We start from the raw sequence: 19912 nt of genomic DNA, 5'->3' as shown, positions 1-19912 counted from the left end.
TTAGCATTATGGGCTTGAAGACAAACATCAGACCTATCTTCTTGTTGCTTTTTTGGGGGTTAGGTCAGCTCTTTCAAGTTACCCAGCTCTAATTTTGTTTGACCAAATATGTATTTACTTCTTTTCAGGTGCTGCTAGCAATGGCATTTGGAATGAGTTTTTCACAAAATTAAAAGGGACAGGGAAATAATCAGGAAGAGGAAAAAATTCCTGTTGGTTTTATGAGGTTTCTCTCATATGGGATGATTGTTTCTTTTTATCTCTGTAATTTTAATTGTTCAGAGTATTACACCTTGAAGCTGTTTTGTGAACCTTTAAGAATGAAAAAGATTTACATTGTTGGTGCTGTATCTAATTAAAAGTGATTACAGTAATTTCCCTGGAGTGAACTAGTACTGTATATTGTTCCAAGGTCTTAACCAACAGAAAGAAAGACAGAAAGGCACTTCTTTTCCCCACAAAAGGTTATCAGCAAGAGTTGCTTTTGACTCACTTTTAACTACTATGGTAATTTTAGCCACAAATAACATAAGCTTGTGTAACTTACCAGGCTATTGAATCCCACAGCACCTAGAGCTTGTTTTAGTATGGCTAATTTCTCCCTGTTTTGACGGTTGGCTGTTAACATTGTCTCTTCCAGTACGGTCTGGCTTAGATACCTGCACAGAGGAAAGCATATGTAGTATTTACAAGGCTGGTGCACAATCAAACTTTTGAGGGTAAAAGCTAGCTTTGCCCTTCTAACCAGAGGTTTATTACAGATTTTTCTCAGCCTTTGGAGGGAACAGTATCAGTGACAGAATGCTCCATATTTCTTTCCTTAAGCTTTTGCTTAAGGCTCCCCCCCTGCCAACTTTAGCCCTACATGTAAGCTAAAACTTCAGATTTAATTTATACCACTGACAGTTTTGCCATTCTTGCACTACCACAGATTCCCCTTCAGAATGAAGATTTGAGGAGATCCTCTGATAACTGTGACTGCTTTAAACTCCCCTCCTGCTGGCTAGGGAATAGATCAGCTCTTATCTGCCTGATCCCATGGTGATCATTCACTCCCTGGGTGACAGGTGTACTCAGCATCTCTTAGAACAACGTAGTAACTAAGTGCAGAGAGTAGTAAATGTATATATAGCCCTTAAGCTGTACTGCTTTGCACACTGTGAAGCAAAATGAAATTTTACAAACCTTCCCCAAAATAATGATTGGAAGAGAGAAAGAGAGACACCTAGTGCAGCAGCTAACTCAGGGAAGAAAAAAAAAAAGAACCAACGTAAAGAGCAGTAACACAAAATCAAAAACTATAGTACAACAGACTATTGAAAAGAGCAGCAATCTTAACCTTTACAACAGTGTATTTTGACCCTCTTAAAATATGTCCATAGGCCAGATTTTTAAAAGTGCTCGGGTATCTTCATACAGCTGAAATCACTAAGAATGAGGCGTCTGAATATCTTGTGGGATGTGATTTTTAATTACATCATGCTGAGAATGTAAAAAGATGTTTTATCATTATTATTAAATTGTCATTATCATTAAAATACACATTCATCACACAATCTACAATCTCCACAAATGTCACTTACATCAACAAAAGAATTCCCCACACCTAAATCAAAATAAGTTCATCACAACACCAACAAAGGTGGACAATTTACACACACTCCACCCCTCATCCTTTCACCACAATTACAACAACAAAAATTCCCCACAATTATTTTGCTCTCTAATAATGTTCAGTCCATGATCTGACACGTAAAGACGGGAAACAATACTGGTTTAATTTTTGACAATTCTTGTTCACAATCCTATTCTAATTGCACTATAGAGGAGACACGGTTTCAAAATAAAACTCCTATTACCACAGAAAGTCTGGCAACGCTCTAGTAACTAGAGTGGTAGCTCTTGCAAAGGTGGCCTTTCACGTGAATGTGTGCAGCTTTTAGAAACACATGGAAGAATGATTTAGTATTTGCACTTTTCTAACTGATAATGAGGTTTATGAGGTATACGTGATGAAATGCAGAGCATGTTTTTAGTGGATTGATACCAGATTTACCAGTGTGGATCTCCCTTAGAGTGATAATGGCTTATGTTACCCCAGGAGGTGGCCAGAGGAAGAATGATGGGGAGAATACCATGTGCCTGGGTGGGTAAGCACTTTTTGCACCCACAGGAGAACTCAGTCAGCAGATATCTCAAGTACAAACAAGCCTCACATCAGTGGCTACAGCCGGTGAATTAACACAGCCTTTGAGAACGTGGGTCTGTGAGCATCACTGCCAGAGCACTGCACCATTTCCTTGAGGTTACTAAAAACATTAATTTTGTGCAAATCAGGTAGATACAAATGATAGCATAGCTGTCAAATTCGCTACAGCAGATGATACAAAGTATATGCCAGCTTTCTGGTTTTTTTCTGGTTTTTTTTTTTTTTTACAGTGCCTGTAGGTTTCAAAAGGAGGCTAGAATACAGCTGATACTGAATCTGGCATAGAACCTACTGGTATAAAGGTTAATCCAGCAGAAAATTTTCCACTGTTCCAAACTGCTGCATGAGCTTATACCAGTTCAGTGTTATGCATCATGTGTTGGTGGCATTTTTGATCCGTAATTAGGAGATTAACAGCGGCAGCTACTCTGCTGTCAAAATATCCTATTGTTGAATGGTTGGAGGAGTTGGAAGCTTACGGCCATTTCTGCAAAAAAAGCCTCCTCACTGGTGCTGTCCCTAAATAATTCTTTGTCTCTCTGCATACTGAGCAGGGAATACTCTTTCCTGTCCTGTGAAGAGAATATTGCATACTTCTCTTATTTAAGCAACCCCATTTAACCAGCTCTTTTCAGCATAGTTAAAAGTGCTAGTGGTATCGTAGCAAAAAGGTGCATGAATACCACCAACACGTATCAAAGCAGACCATGGCACAGCAAAGTGACGCAGAACGCTCACTCCCTTGGAGGAAAAGAGCTAAGCTGTGATATGAACCAACACGCATCAGTTCTTGCCTTCAGCACAAGCACTTCTTGCTGATACAGCAGGGGGCAAACTGGGTACCTGCCAAACCAGGTGCCTGTGGCTCCAACAACCCATCCGTAAACTGCAGCATCTGCTGGGACATGCCTGTTGGAAGAGAATCTGACTTTCCCAGCATAAATCTCCTGAAGATTTAATCAGCAGATGTGCTGGTGCCCTTGGAAAGGGCTGCAGTTGGACATTTTCTAAGATGCACTTCAATTTAGAATCAGTTTCCCCAGCCTAAAAGCAGTTAAATTATTTTATAACATGTCATGAGCCCCACTCATTTTCCAAACTGTTTAAGGACTAATGAAATATGAAAATTGCTTTGAAGATATGCACATTCAATTGTTGTATGTTTATAATATAAAATATATGCATATTAAGGATGGATTAATTGTATAGAGTACTTGGAACTGTTGATGGATATCATACAACTCCAAAATGCAGAAAGTACACAGTGTAGCAGAGTAGGGGTATAATATATACTAGCTAGACAAAGAATCATATTTTTCTAGTTGTTAAGTTCATTCTAGTGACATTTAGACAGACATATAAATGATTTTTTTTTTTTTTTCATGTGAAACATGCAGTTCCCTGGCATCTCCTTCTTTCCACCTTAAAGGCCCTGATGATGAATAGGGCTTAGACACCCTTTGTATTAATATTACTACTATCACGTATTTATGCTTAAGAACCAGCTTCCAGAAGAAATTTTAAATTATTGCCTCTCCTACAAAAATAAGGAAAGGGGAAAGATGGGAAAGAGATGTGTCACAGCACAAAAGTCCTAATAATAATGGAACATTCCTTCCTTGCAGATACATCATTATTTTGTAAAACGTAAACTTTTTTTTAATATGTGTAGCCTTCCTCATATTTATAGTGCATTTTTTGTGTTTTGACACTCAAGTGGCCTGGATGGTATTGCATCGCTAGTGATGAAGAGGGATTAAACTGCTTAAAGTTTCCATTGTGAACTTTTAGTTATTATTTTCACCTAGATTTTTGTTATTGTAAACTATAGTGTTATAGCCATCATATTTATGAAAACCTATGCTGTTACTAGAGTGTATATAATGCTCCTGTATGTTTCCAACAAGGTAGTCTGTGTCCAAACACAAACCAGACCTGGTGACTCCTGAATTCTTTGTTGCTGAAAATTTTAGTAAAAGAGGTACTACTGCTATACAAGCCAGAGATGATGTTCCATAGTATCCAAAGCATGCAGGCTGCACACCAATTGTGGACTTACTTATCATAGTTTCATTAGCCTTACTTGCATATCTCTTGTGTGCAAATTCACTCTACAAATGCACATTCACATTAGCTTACTGCAGCTTTAGAAAAAGATTCTCAGATTTTGGCTGAAGCAAAAGAGATTAGTAGGTTGTGTCCACTTCATCAGAAATTCCCTTTTGTCAGGACAGTTAAAGTTGGGTTCCAATTAAAGGGGAAGAGGAAGCATGGTTTTGCCAGATGGACACTTCTTTTCAGAGGGCTTTCCTGAAGTAAATACATTCTGTCATGGATAATTAAGAGAATTCTTGGTGGGATTATATCATTAAGTGGTTCTAAGTCACCATAAAAATTTAGCATGAAGCCCTATGATGAAAGAGAAGGGATTTTTTTTTTTTTTTTAGTTAGCATCTAGCTGCTTGCTACTTGACTCCTTTCCTGATAGAGGATGAGTGCTGACACACCTGCATTTTGTTGTAAAACTTTCTGGGCTATAGCAGACTTGATATAAGGGAAAGAGAATACAAAATTAGTTGTTAGTCTTGAAACTTTATTATAGCTGATAACTTAGTGCAATAAATGTTGCTTGTGGTAATAAGGATTTCACCGATCACAGTTAACCTCTTCAGTAAAAAACTGGTTATAAGCAAAAAGCTTCATTTTCTAATTGCTTATACTCATAACAATTTACCCATTTGAGGTCTCAGGAGTACTCTGAAGCTTCTGGGCTGTGCTGAGACTAGAAATAGCAGACCTATCTTGAATACAAAAAGAAAAACACAGAAGCAAGGGGCTGAATAAGGTTATTTATCCTAGTTTATTGGTCAGAGAAAGTGTCAAGAGACCAGATGAAAGCACATTTTGTCAAGGAATTAAGCCAAAAGGGAATCATATGTAACACCCTTATTTACATATGCCAATATAAGAGGCATGAAATACTTAGCATGGTAAAGCTTCAACTGGAGTATTCTGTGTGATTTTGGGCACCCCATTTCAGGGAAATCAGATCAGTTAGAGAAAATCCAGAGGAAAGCAATAGAAAAATCTATCAGAAAAATGACTTAGAGCAAAAACATTCAGCCTACAGAAGACTGAGAAACATATTGCAAAGAGGAAAGTCCTACAGTCCTTTGGGCCCAAACCCATAGACAGGGAAATACCACTACTTTACACAGCTGACCTGAGGGACACAGAAGAATAGCATGGTAGAGCATGAAACAGATCTTAGAGAAATGAGCCAATTTCAAGGAGATGCAAAATGTGAAGGTACTGTACTAGAACTAAGATGAAGATAATTTCCAACACTCACTTCTTCTGGATTTTGATACTGCATTCCTATCAAGTTTGCAGAGGACGTCAAACTGTGGGGAACAGCAAATATGCTGGAGGGTAGGGCTGCCCTTTACAGCCTGAAGGAATGAGCCAACAGGAACTTCATGAAATTCAGCAAAGACAAGCGCAAAGTCCTGCAGCTGGGAAGGAATAAACCCTTGGAATGATACAGGCTGATGAGCTGGGGAGCAGCTCTGGGGAAAAGGCCCTGGGGGCCCCGAGGGCAGTGAGCGGGGCAGTAGCCAGCAATGAGCCCGGGCAGCAGAAATGGCCGGCAGCATCCAGGGCTGCATCACCAGGAGCATTGCCAGGAGACTGGGGGTTGCTTCCCCCTGCCCAACACTCACTGTTAGACCACATCTACATATTGCAGCCAGCTTTGCGCACGCACACACGATACACAGAAGACATTGCTAAACTGGAGTGAGATCAGTGGAAGGCCACCACAATGGTCTGGGCTGGAGACATGATGTGGGAGGCTTGTTCAGTGAGCAACGCTTGTTCAGCCCAGGGAAAGGCAGGCTCCAGAGACACAAACATCCTTGGAGGTTTTCAAGACTTGACTGGACAAAGCTCTGAACAACCTGATCTGATCTCACAGCTGGCCCTCCTTGGAGCAGGTGGTGCCCTAGGGACGTCCTGAAGTCCCTGCCAAAATGAATTATCCCATGATCCTATGAAACACACTGAACTTACTTCTCAGAAATGTTGGGGGTTTTTTGGACCTCATATAAAAACAGTAACTTTAGCCTCCGAAGAGTGGGAGACCAAGAAAAGGTAGGTCTCGAATTGCTGGGGACATTACCTTGACCTTTGAACAGTCCCTAAAACACAAAAATCGAACATGGCTCTTAGAGCCATAAGATATCTGAGGACAAGTAAGTTTTATTTAGAAATAAGGGATGACAGTGTTCTAAAATCAGAACAATCTTAAACATTAGAGCCCTACCAAAGGATGAGTCAAAATAGGAAGAGTATATTTGTGCACTGCAACTCTTCTGCTTAGGTCAGCAACCCTTTTCACTAGTTTATCTAGTGGATAAAATAGCACAGCGTTATTACTTTATGAGGACAAAAATGTCTTCTCACCTTGGAAATAACTATTTGGACAGCAACTTCTGAACAGTCTTTCTTCTTTAAAAAATCAGAAAACTTAAATTTTAAAGAAATTAACTTTAAATTTTAAGAAAAACTGATATGAACAATTTATCATCAGGAAATTTCCAGACACTGTGATCACCTTCTGTGAACTAGAAATCAAAGGAAACCTCTTTTAGGATTTTTTTTACATCTTAAAAATATCTGGAGAAATAGTATTATAGGTAAGTCAGAAGATTTCCATCAGTTCTTTTAGAAAGAGCTGGGGCACAGGGCCAAACTCACAAAATTTATGAAGATATCCCATGCAAGCTGTATCAAAATAATTGTCAAGATACATGCTGTGACCACCACCACCACCTCCAAACTAATTCAACTTAGCTTGATTTCGTATCTAGGCAATAAATGGTTTGTACCTTCCACATGAAACTATTCATTTGTAAGTCTAGCAGCATGACTGAAAAATAATTCTTTCTTGCACAAAAACATTCAGGGAGGATAAGATTTTTATTCTACCGGGCTTCCAGGTAAAGATGTACACTAAATGAATTCAATCTTTATTTAGATCTTAGTTCTTATGTTGTATGAAGTAGGAAAAAAGATAGGGCTGAAAGTCACTACAGAAACTTTGCTTATTCCAAATATCGTCCTGAGGCAGAAAATCACAAGTTTAAACATTCAGGAATGATAGAATCATCTTCCTGGTAAGAACTAGGAACATGAATGTGAGCACAGCTAGAAGAGTCCTGGCATTACTTTATGAATCAGTTAAGTTTTCTGTTTCTTTTGTGTAGCTGTTGCAACAGCTTTTCAAAGAACCTGTCTGTTTGCACAGTAGGATCCTGTCTCGATAGAAAGGATTGGACCAGATCTCTGGAGGCCCCTTTCAAACCAAGGGCAAAGGAAAATATTATTTTTCTCTGTTTATATTCCTATAGTTGGTGAAAGGAAAAAAAAAAAACCACAACACCAAAAAAACCCCCGCCACGCATGAGAATAGCTGAATGTCATAATCCGTTCTTTTCTGAGATACCAGGGTAACTGGTTCCTGTGAGGAATTACAACTTTTATGGTGTGCTTTCTTCTTCTGATCCACTTGCCCCCTGTCGTTTCTCCGCTACTTGTAGGACTTCTCTTAGCTAACTCCTAGAGAAACACAATACTATCAACTCCTATTCTAGCACAATTGACCACACTATCTAGTACATTTATTTTGCTAAAAGGAGTTCAAGATTAGTGGGTAAAGAATTCACACGGAAACAGCAAAGAATAAATATTTAACATAAACTAAATACAGGACTCTGTATCAATACTTAATTACACAATACAAGCCACTGCAGATCATATTATGAATCAGAAATTCTGGATTTTGTCTATAAATCCCTTATTTCTTTTATAAAAATGGCATACACATAAAACACTTAATATTCATTCACTAATTCAAAACAGCTATTAAAACAGAGCTTCTGATACTTCGTGTTTATTTATACAAGCCAGAACTTTTTTGTTCTCACCTAAAGAACAAAAAATCCATACTTTTTTTTTTTTTCAGTATCATGCTATAGTCATGTGGAAACCTGTCATGCAGTAATTCTCCAAAACCATTATGTGTTGTCCAGCTAAAGAAATTCAGAACAGAGAAATGAAATTGGGCTGTTTAAAAACATCATCTTCATCCTTGATACAATTTTCTGCATACCTCTCCCCTCACACAGAGGTATCCAAATTCTTTGTAATTATCGATATAGGCAGGAAATAGAACTGACTTGTCTCTTGCTTTGCATGAGCTGGTTCACAAGTCAGCTTTATAGGCAACTGGTAGGAAATACTGTGTTTATATCCTAGAGGAGAGCACATCACTTAGACTGAATGGATTCAGATATGCCTGTCAGAAGCATTCATACACTTCTAGTGTTGTAAAGGCTTTTATTACAGCTTGACCTTAATTAAAATGGTCATTAAAAAATGCGAAGTATCCTCCCAGTGCTAGCTTCTATAAAATGTTGCAATTGTTCTAAAACCAGACACAAACCATGCACGTCATGACATCATATTTAGTGATTTTGGGCCACTGGAACGACAAGAAAGAAGATTCTTTTCTTGCCAGGTTTACATGTACTGTGAAGTAGATTAATGATTTATTCCACCACTGTATATTGTCCCAACTCAGCAAAACATTTATGTGTAACTAACTTCAAACCTGTGCTTCATCCCACTGATTTCAGTTCAATCTTAGTATCATAATCAATGTTAAGATGAAGCACAACCAGAAGTTATAGGTTGACACCCTATGTTGAGCTTTGATTCACTATGAAAGAAAGGAAGGCAGATGAGGTGTTTAAGTGAGACAGCAGGAGATAAGTAGTATTAGAGACCTAGACTTCAAGCTGTCCTAACCATTGCGTAAGTAATTTCTAGGCATATCACCTTATCATACATTTACTTCTACACAATGCAATGCAGCATTACACAAAGATTCCTGACCTATACCTATATGACCTAGGTGTCGTACAGAAAGCACAACAGTGAGGCTAATTACCTCAAATGGACCACTGTCCCAACACAGCTATGGTACCTTTTGCATGGCACCATCTGAGGTGTCTCTGTTACACTCCGCAATAAGCCACACAGACTTCTCTTTTGCCTCTACCTGTCTTTATATAAAGTCTAAAACAAAGCCAGTTTTAATTGGACTTTTCTTATTACAAAATCTTCATTAATTGATGCTTTGTTGCTAGAAAATTCTCAAGAGAGCCAATGTCACAGGAGGATGAAGCAGCATTTCATAATCAGGTGCCAGCTCTAACACAATCAATATGCATTGTGGGTGTCATTTAATGTGACATTATATTAAGAAGCATGGATTAACAAGCTAAATCCCTTCCTTCCCCTTATTAGTGCTGCCCAACGAACCATGTACCTGCACAATCATGTGAGAAGTGTGTGGCTGTTGCCTTTGCAGTCCCCATCCCTCCTTACCATCCAGCTCAGGGTAGTAACCCTGATTAAGCATAATGGTCATCACTGAAAATTCAACATTATCAGATCAGTTAATTCTTACTTTAAGCTAAGGTGGAAATTATAGTACCTCAAACATGTGTTAGTTCCAGTCAAAATATAACCATTTATAAATCAGTTTTCTTACAACTAGGTCAGTTTACTGTCCTCACGTTAAATATTTGTGAAGCCTTTCTCTGAAATACACCAATTTTTTCTATAAGGTTAGCTATTCCTGTGACTACTTGCTAAATCCCAAGATTTAATTTAGGTATAACTAAACATCGAACTTAAGGACTGTTTTGCCAGACTGAGAATGAGTGACTTCATAGATTCACAAATGTTTCAAAAACTGCTGGGATGAAGGGTATTGAGTGTATAAAGCAAAGACATTACCTTTCAAAAATAAATTCCACTAATCTCTACTTATTTGCAAAGTCACAGAATAAGAAATTACAACAAATATTTTTATTTCTTTAGATCTCTCATGTGAATATGAGAGGACAATGTATTCTGCTTAGCGAGGAAAAGCTGCCTTGCACTTAGCACTGTTTGATATGTAAACAGGAATGAGATAAAGACAAAGCAAAACAGTTGACATCAATGAAGTAAATGACATTTACAGAACATGGTAATGAATAGCTTCTAGCTTTTTTCTCTGAGGGAAAAGGGGCATGTTTTACTGCCCTTTTTTCCTTTTTCTCCGGCTTTTAAACCTATTCCAATCTGAACAAATTTTACACCCTTTGAACCATGCTACACAGTAGCACTGATCTGAAGTTACTGCTAACCATTTAAGACCACAGATTTCTGCTCATGACTAGTGCAATAAAGCACCAAAATGAGCATTTCAAAAATAGGAATAACTTTGTTAATGTCCAGAGGTAAAGTATCAGCACAAAATTAATAAATTTAACACTGCAGACAGATTTGGTGATAGCCAGAACACAGCTCTCACTTTTATTTTTCTAAACTAAGAAAATGACATGTTAAGATATGTCTTTTGTAAACTGGTTTCAGCACAGAAAGCTTATATTAGCCTGTGTGTTGCTCAGTAAATAGTTTTATCTTGACATTTACCTAAGACAAAATTTCAAATAGTTCTGTAAGTGTACTTGTACTATGAAGAACCTAAGTTTTTACAGGCAGTGGATATACTCAAATGGAAAGCAAAGAAATACAGCTTGGTCTTTACTCTCAAAATGCCAAATGTGTTTAGGCTAAGCTCAGGTACACTTTTTTTTTTTTTTAAATTATGCTGATATTCCCATGGAACAGGTTTAAATCAGAGACTCAAGCCATCTGTTCCTACAGTTACATAAAAATGTAAATCTAGGATAATTCCATTAAAGAAAAAAATGAATGCACAACAGAAGTGACTCAGAATTTTTCACACCTCTGGTGACATGAGAAGAAATAATAAAGGCAGTATACCTTGTAGTGCTGTTTCTCTGACTCATATCATACAGTATTTTATAGGACAGACGCACTCAGGAGATTGTAATTCTGTGAACTATCACTTTACAAGCATAATTTTGAAGTTGAATATACATTAAATAAGGAGCATGATGATGATAAAGAAGTAGCAAATATTGAGCACTGCTGAACACGTAAAGAAAGTAAGTCAGTCTGCATGCAAGTGCAAACTGGTCCAACCCACGTCCTGAAATGCTTCAGAAATTGTGTTTGAACTTTGCTCCTACAACCAAGAGTAATTTTGTATTCCTGTATTCAGACTTACTTTGGCAGTACTTGCCAGGTAGATGTCATTAAGTTTATGAGCCTCAAGGCACTTCTCCACCAGCATTTGCTACTTTTTAAATGCTGATTCATTAAATAAAGCTTACTGGGTTAAGAGCCACAGTATCAGATCTAAAATTTTAAAAGTGCTCTGGGTACCTGCTTGTAACTTTCAGCAGTATCCAGTTAAAATGTTGATAATGTACTTCAAGTTGTTTCATATAAACACTGACTGTAGTTCATGGATCAGTTTCAGATCAGCTGATTTACAAGAAGCCCTCTTCTTCCCCTATATGCAGGCATGGCCATGTCTATTCAGGTATGTATACTAAACAAGTAATTCTGAAGAGTAAGATCCCTTTAAAGCCCTTTAACTTTGCCAAAAAAAGTTAAGGCCCCTTAAGACACTAGTCACTCTAGTGACTTTTGAAATACTGGGAAATATACAGTATTTACACAAGAATGAGACAATTTTATGGAGGATTAATATAATTAATTAATGAATAACAATTATTTACATACTACGGGCTAAGAAAGTCTCACACAATACAAGAATATGAGTTGGTGTGGTACCTAACTTTACCCACTTGTTCTACAAAGCAAGAATATTCTTCTTTCTACTTTAAATGGAGTAAATACATATGTATTTATGTATGTTATCTATTTAGCAATCAACCAGCCACAATCATTAGTGGCCATCCCCTTAACGTAAGGAGAGGGTCCTGCTTTTTGCACAGCCAGCAAGCTACACAATGCTGAAGACAGGGCTCAGTTACAGAGAATTCACTGCTGCTCTCCCAAGCTCAGCAAGACCTGCCTTGCCTCCCCCTGTCCCAGGTGCGTTCCAGGACTGCCAAAACAGGAATAGGATAGATACGTATGTGTGCGTGCTTCTCGCATCTTCTCAGCCCTGCCACTAAAATCATGCCGGATAAAAGCTCACAAATGAACTACTTCCGACATTAAATCTCCCATGGTGTCTTCCATTGCCTCTCCTAAGGCAGAAACTACTAAAGATCCATAAGCTGTATGCTCAGCAAACCTGTAGTAAACTTTACAGGTTGCACATTGAAAACTCAATTCAAGGGCTGCATCTAAGCAGGTTACTTATGTGCTGAAGTTACACTGAATTTACACTGTATTAAAGGAACTGGCCTTCCTAAATCAAGAGAATATGCAGATTTACTTCGGTACTTCCGTGGTTTGTGCATCCAAATAGGACAAAGAGAATCCCTGTTGAGTCTTACTGCCAAAATCCACACTGTGTTTACGCATCGGGATTTGCAGTTTGTGCAATTTAGTTCTGTAGGCAAGCTAGATTTGTATCCAAATAAATTGTTTTCTAAATAAAATGAAATAATAAAATAATATAAAATTAAACTAAATTAAATTTTAAAAGGACAGAAAAAAAATTATAGCAGAGTAAAATATACCTCAGAGTAGCCCTTTTTTTTCCCCTAAGATATATGGCAAGGTGGAATGGGAAGAGATTGGAGAGGATTATAATTGCATGTTTAAAAAACAGGCTCCAGAGTAAACTACAGAACCATTGAATTTGTTAAGATGTTCCCATCTGTTCCAGTTTCGACTTAAGGACCAACCTAACTCCGTAACATACTCACTGAAGTTAAGTTCATCATAGTACATATTTTATTAGATGCTGCTCCATTTCTCTTAATTGCTACCTGATTGAGGAGTCCTGTTTAAACAGGGGATTAGGTCTGGAAATATGGCAAATATACGTAATGGAGATGAAAATATAGTGGGAAAGCAATCCTGAGAGCATGATGGAAATGAGGAAAGGACTGCAGGTACAAGAAAGTACAGATGCATCTCTAACAGTGAATCTGATTTCTATAGCTGCACCTGAAACCAAAGACATAACTTATACAGAAGCAAACCCAAAGAAATACTCAGAAATATTAGGATAAAAATGTACACTCTCTAGCAGTAGCAGTTTTAACCCATCTGGATTTGGGACAGGAAAGTGATAGGAAATAAAGCCCAAGCAAACAATGATTTCAACAGAAGAACGTATCAAAGAGGGTCCAGTATTCATTACTGGAAAATTTTAATGACATAAGACAGTCTCCAATTGTTTTCCAATGAATTATTCTACTAAATAAATTATTTTCCTATTTAATAGTATCATTTTCATTATCCATTTTTACTGTGAAAGGCCACAGATTTTTTTTTTTACAAGTGATTAGCACTGTTCTTAGTCTTCATAATCCTCATCTTGAGTGAACAAAACACGTCATGAAAACTGGCATCAGTGTACCAGCGTCAAAATAAACACTGCAATTACTGTGTAAGTTTAATACTAAGCTGCAACACCAGCTTGGTAAACTGATTTCTACCCATTTAATGATTCGGTTATGTTAAAATTTCATAGAGGTTGAAGCAGAAATTAGAAGGTGCCAGCTTTTGTCATAAGCCATAAATTACACTTCTCTGTAATTATGGTTAAGAATGCAGTTTGTTTGTCAAATGGTATTTCTACATTGCTTTGGTGCCCTTTTCCATCATTTTAGTCAGCAGAAAATTTCTACTAAGTTTTTTATTTCAGAGGACTTTCTTGATTTGCATAGTTCTTTGTGCAAACTGGATTTGTTCTAACAATTTTTCTCACCCAGATTACTACTATTCAAGAAATGTTGAAACTTCAGATCAGGTAAGCAGAGGCCTTACTAGCACAGACAGGTCACAGACCAAAATCATAGAATCATTTAGGTTGGGAAAGACCTTTAAAATCATCAAGTCCAAAATGGCGTGTCAGGAAACACCAAACCTCATACATGTTTCTTCCTTGAAATACTCTGAACTACTCCCATTCAGCTCTCCCCACGTGTCTCCTTGTCTGATCCAGAGTGCTGTTTGCACAGATCTGATCAAAATACAGCTCTCCCTTGTTAGATAGGCTAATGTATCTGTGAAAATCATTAAGCATCCCCAAAGTATTTTACATCTGTTGGCTGCCAATCAAAGGTGACTTGAAACTATTGAAACTATACTTGTAACTATTTTTGTTTACTTTTGATATCAACCACTAAGTACATCAAGCTTCATATGATTTATTTGTACTGTACTAAGCTGCAGCAGTAACACTTTGTGCCGTGGTGCCAAGAGATGTGTCATAAACTAATTGGAGATAGACAAGACCGATACATAGAATAAACAAGTTCCAAAGATCATCTGGGTGATGGGTGATTCAGTACAAGATGTTCCTGCACCATTCTGTCCTGCATTATATTGCATAAAATAATTTTATATTTTAACTACAAAAAATCCATGTGCAAATCCAGCAGGAATCAAAGAAAACTGTGAATGGCACTAATCTGACACAATCACTCTTTAACCTGTGTAGAGGTCATTTTGAGATATGATTAATGAAAGAACTATGGGAAGAAAACTATGCTACACTTTGGGTTGACCTTGCCTGACTTTCCAGAGAGAGCTGGCTACAGTAACTATCAAGTTACTCCAGTGCAGTGAAAAAATCAAGCTAGCTCAGGGAGCTCAGTGAAGACAGTAAGTTCAAACAACGGTGAGAGTTATCATCTCAGATCTAACATTAAGTTGAGATGAGCTGGGTTCAATGACTGGGGCTTCCGTATGCCAATAGCAATTTCTTAAATGACCCATTCCTGACTGGAAATTCATCTACAGTAATTGTATCAGGATGATTCTAAGAGTGACTTTTGAAATATAAATTGCAGAACTATATTATCACTCTAGATTTATGTAATGTAATAGCTAAGTGGTTTCAGGAGCTGAATCCACTGAATCTCCCCCCACATATGAGATGATTAGCATCCTAGTAAAGTGCAGAGACATATTTTGTACTTAAACTAAAAGCCAAATGAACTCCTCTACCATTTTTGTAAGTGAGTAATCACATCTACTTATAAGCCAGGGTTTCTACGGCAATTTCATCCCTTGGAACTGCATCCATTTTCAGTCTGACATGAAATACTGGTGGGCTGCCTAAACAGTCAGCACTTAATCTCTTCAACAGAGGACCGAATTTAACCTCAATATATATATAACTTCCACAGATCTCTGGAGATTTCTTTTTTCTAACAAAAGGTTGAACTTGGCCAAGAAACTTTAAGGTATAAGATACTCATCAACAGAATTCACAACAAACTGGAAAGTCATCTGGTTCAGATTATAATTATTTTTGCATTTTCTTTCTCAATTTCAAGCAAATTATTCCAAACAATGTTTATAGTATGTTTAGTTTTCAGTTAAAACTAAGACAGATATATGTTCTGTTTTCAGTAGACCCTATAGATCCCAGTGCTCTTTATTACTAAGTTTGTTTCTTTCTCTTGGATTAAACAGATTTCATTTTTTCCTGCCTCCTCCTCTTTATCTTTCATGCCACAGAGAAATTATTCTCCTCTTATTTTCTGCATGTGTTTCCGTATCATGCTCACCCCAAAGGAGACAAGAAAGACAAAGCCTCTCTCAATCAAAGAAATAGCAAATGGTATCATGCCAAGTCAAAGGAAGTAAATGCAAGTTTGTGGATTAAAACTAAACATGCAGAAGTAAACTCACTAGGGCTATAAAAAGGCAAAAGTGGAAGTGGTTTTATATGGTCTGATGTGATTTTTTCTGTTCTGAACTGCTCAGTGGCACCAAGAGAATGTAAAACACCAAAGATCACCAGATATCTGAGTTCCTTTAGGACAATACAGAAATACAAGGAGGAGTGCCTTGGCTCTACTGTACCACTCTAAACATACAATTTACTCCTGAAAAAACATCTAATTTGTTCATTTACACATAGTCAGTTCTATACCTTCGGCTTGTTAGAATTATGACGGAGAGAAGAACAGTTGTTGAGAAGTGAGGTAATTGTAATGAATGATTTCTTTACCTCTGAGAGTCTGCCAGTGGAGTGCTGTACATCCTCTGCCACTATTCAATCAATATGTATGAAGAATAATACAATGAAGAGGGGATTGTTAACATTAAATGAAAGAAAATACCCAGAGGAATATAAGTTTCAGATTTACACTCTTGAACAAAGCAGAATTTCTACAGCATTTATTCTGAAAGCCAGACAAATAACATGTCCACTTGGGACCAAAGACACTGAGCTAAGTGTCAGACTTACTTTACCACCTTTACTTTGTTAAATAAAAAATTATTCCTGGATTTCATGTAAATCAATGATTATTAAACATAATTGGAGCTATATTTTCTTAAAGGATCCTTTGGGAATAAAACAGTGATGTCGAAAGCAGCTAATGTCAAAACTGGAATAAATAAATTAAACATCAAAATCCAAAGCTAAGATACCTCTGCTTTCAAGTAGAAAAATACTGTTTGGGATATCTTGATGTGTAATTAGAAGGCAAGTGTGCAGGTGTGTATGTAACGAACCCTGAATCAAGGATGAACCACTCAGAACAACTGCACAGCCAGATACTCAAAACAAATATTGTGAAATAAAGTTAATAACATAGAGGTATACCTTATGCATGAGGTGTAGGTATCTGCAAATAGAAAAATAACCACTTAATTTGCAAAATAAAGCAGATGACACACATGAATATTTCAGTTTTGTTTTGAAAACCTAAGCTGTGATCCTGATTATATCTTCTGTAATTGAAATGCTAACCTCCTAGTAATGTATCTTGTAGGACACTATCCACAAACATCTCACAGAAAGAGGGGTTTTAAGACACAGGAAATGCAGTCAATTTTCAGAAAGACACTGTATAATATTAACTTTAACACTAACACTATTGTTAGTTATTTCCTGAATATTAAGGTGCACAGTGATGATCTTAGGGAGGAAGTTTTTTAGTCTGCATGGTCCAGTCGTCATACCTGCCCAGTTAAAAAATACTAAAAAATTTATTAGCTTCTGTACGCTAATAGGCTGCTTAGGGTTCCATCTAATTTTCATTAAAACATGAGAGACTAAGCCTAAAATACAACAGACTAAGCCTAAAAACTTAGCTGAACAGAAGTGAAGTACATGAGTAAGAAAAATGAGACGAATTAGACCACAGAGTAACAATTCAAAAAATCAACATTGGATGCAAAAAACCCCAAACTTAGTTATGCCCTGTTGTATTTTTCAATCTCTGAAACATCTGAAAACATGTATTGTAAAATGTTACATTAGAATTAGATAAAATTAGTTCTGGTTTATCAATATCACTTTAAAACATGAAGATGTATCTTAATACAACATATATTTTCTGGTGTCCAAGCTCAACAAAACTGAGTTAGTCATGATTACTATCCAGCATAACAAATCACACGCATCAGCCATTTACTGGTGTTGCCTCTCAACTCCTCCCTCTTTGAAGTGTAAACAACACTGATGGTTGAAGATCATTCTCCAAGAGATTAATGGAACCCAAATTTCAACAAAAAAATAGGACAAGAGAGCTAAGGAGGAAAAAAAAAAATGTTCCTTTTGGTTCAATTCCTGTTCATTTCTGGGGACGAAAAAGAATAAAACAAGTTGAATAATCTCATGAACCCTATTTACTCAGAAAGCCTGCATGAATGAGGAAAACAAAGGAAAATTAAAGAAAGTAAGAATGCTGGGGTGAAGACAGTTACCAGTTGAAATAAAAGGGAAGTGGAGGCTGAACTTAGGAGGGCAGGGAAAAACACATTAAAGAGAACAATGTGAAAGCGCATTTTGCTGGAATATGCATATGTTATACATGCAGTAAAGAATGTTCAACCTCAAAAAAAAAAAAACACTGGAAAAATTCAGACATCAGTAAATACAGGGTAAACAGAAAAAGAATAAATGGCATGCAGCAAAAGTAAACAAAACAAAGCAAAAGCAAAAGACAACAGAGAAAATTTAGACAATTCTTTTGATATTGAAATTATTCCAGGTTACATAAATAAAAAACTCACTGAAGCAAGTTTAAACCTGCTCCAGAATCTCAGACAAATGTATCGCTTCTCCTCTCTCCATTACCTTCCTAATAACTAGCTGGTGTAGTTTAGCTGTCAGACCTCACTGGAATCTAAGTAAATGAAATTGCCTCATTTCATTCGGCATCTACAGATCTTGTCCTTACAATAGTACTACTGGTTGTGAATCAGATTTTCACAGTAGTATTGTATGAGGACAGCTAAGAAACAAGCATTTACAGTTAAAGCTTTTCACTAGACAGCTGAAATACAAGTAAATCATATCAGGAGGATGTAAACTGATGGAAGTGTATGATTTTAATGTTATTTGCTACCATGTACTTTAAAAAAAAAACCCAAACCACCAAACCAAACTATTTTCACTTTTTGTACTAAAATAATTTCCAGCAAAATTAACTGAGAGTTAACCCCCTCCATTTTTGAAATCTGTGTTTGAAACTGCATAACTGCATCTTCACATTACCCCACTGTTTAGAAAGTCTGTCGAGCATGCTTGAAAAGTCTTTACACCCCAATGGTCCATTGCTGTCTAGGCATGCTAATACACACAGCTTGCACTACATGCATCCCATTGTCTTGTGTTAGTATATTTAAAATGCAAGCTTTTTGGAGAAAAGGAATGTGCTGCATGTAATCAAGTTAGGACAGGAAAATTTGCACAGTACCAAAAAAATACAGATTTACTTGTTCAACCAGAACTTGAATGTTTGTTTCCAATTTAAGAGACGTTTGGAAGAGAAGAGAGAACATGGAAGAAGCAGAGAAATGGAAAAAAAGTTGAGTGTAAATACATTTGGTATGTCTATATATGTGCGTGCACACACAAATTCAAGGTGTATTACTTTGAGACACATGAGATATAAGAAAGTAAAAAAAACACATTGCCTTTGAACTTCTAAGAAATATTTTTTAAAATTCTGACTCCAGAAAATGTACCATAAAATCTTATTTCACAATAATCTAAGCTTCATCTCTAAACCCCTCAGCTGTTATGCAAAATGTGTACAAGCAGGGGGAAAAAAAAAAAATCAATTGTATTAGATACAAAATTGAATTTAGCTTGGATACCCAACGACAAATAACTTTTTCTCAGAGTCCACCAGGGTTGTTTTTGGCAAAATAAAGTTTTTTCTAGAATAATTCCAGTAAATAATTTGAAAATTAACTTTCTACTCAGCATTCATTACAAAAGAAATATGTTGAAGTAAGATAATAGCAAGATGATAAATTTCAGACACTGCCTTTGAGAATCACCCAAACATAGTCATCCAGTCTTTAAAATTCCTTATCCTCTGTAAAATATCAAAGGTGCTTCTAATTTTTGAAGGTCTTAGTTAGTGTCTTGGTAGGGTGGTCAATGCTAAGTACAGGAAAATGAACATAAAGAAAGTAGAAACAAGTGATAAGTTATCTGCATGATTTAATGCAAGCTAAAAAACAGGTTGGGAAAGGAAAAAGAAGTGGGAGACTGATACAGGTTTTTCCTCTTCTTCACTCACATCTTTACTAAGGACTTAAATGCCAAAAGATCCATGGCAGAAAAATCTTAGTGGTGACAGACAAACAACA

The 19912-nt window shown here is 36.8% G+C and overlaps 1 protein-coding gene across 6 annotated transcripts in view; it reads right to left on the bottom strand.

Moving 5' to 3' along the window:
• The window catches only part of MYO16 (myosin XVI), a 393567-nt gene that overhangs the window by 130849 nt on the left and 242806 nt on the right, over window positions 1-19912 (bottom strand). For all 6 annotated transcript variants that reach the window (XR_003921201.2, XM_029999071.2, XM_029999067.2 and 3 more), the window contains exon 17: window positions 548-659. Coding sequence is in view for 5 of the 6 variants with exons in the window: in XM_029999071.2 (XP_029854931.1) it covers window positions 548-659 (112 nt within the window). In the remaining variant the exon portion in view is untranslated. The remainder of the gene's footprint in view (window positions 1-547; window positions 660-19912) is intronic.

Source organism: Aquila chrysaetos, chromosome 23 (assembly GCF_900496995.4).
Source record: "Aquila chrysaetos chrysaetos chromosome 23, bAquChr1.4, whole genome shotgun sequence".
Taxonomy (NCBI): Eukaryota; Metazoa; Chordata; class Aves; order Accipitriformes; family Accipitridae; genus Aquila; species Aquila chrysaetos.
The sequence above is the reverse complement of the archived record's forward strand: the minus strand, read 5'-3'. Positions and strand labels throughout refer to the sequence as shown.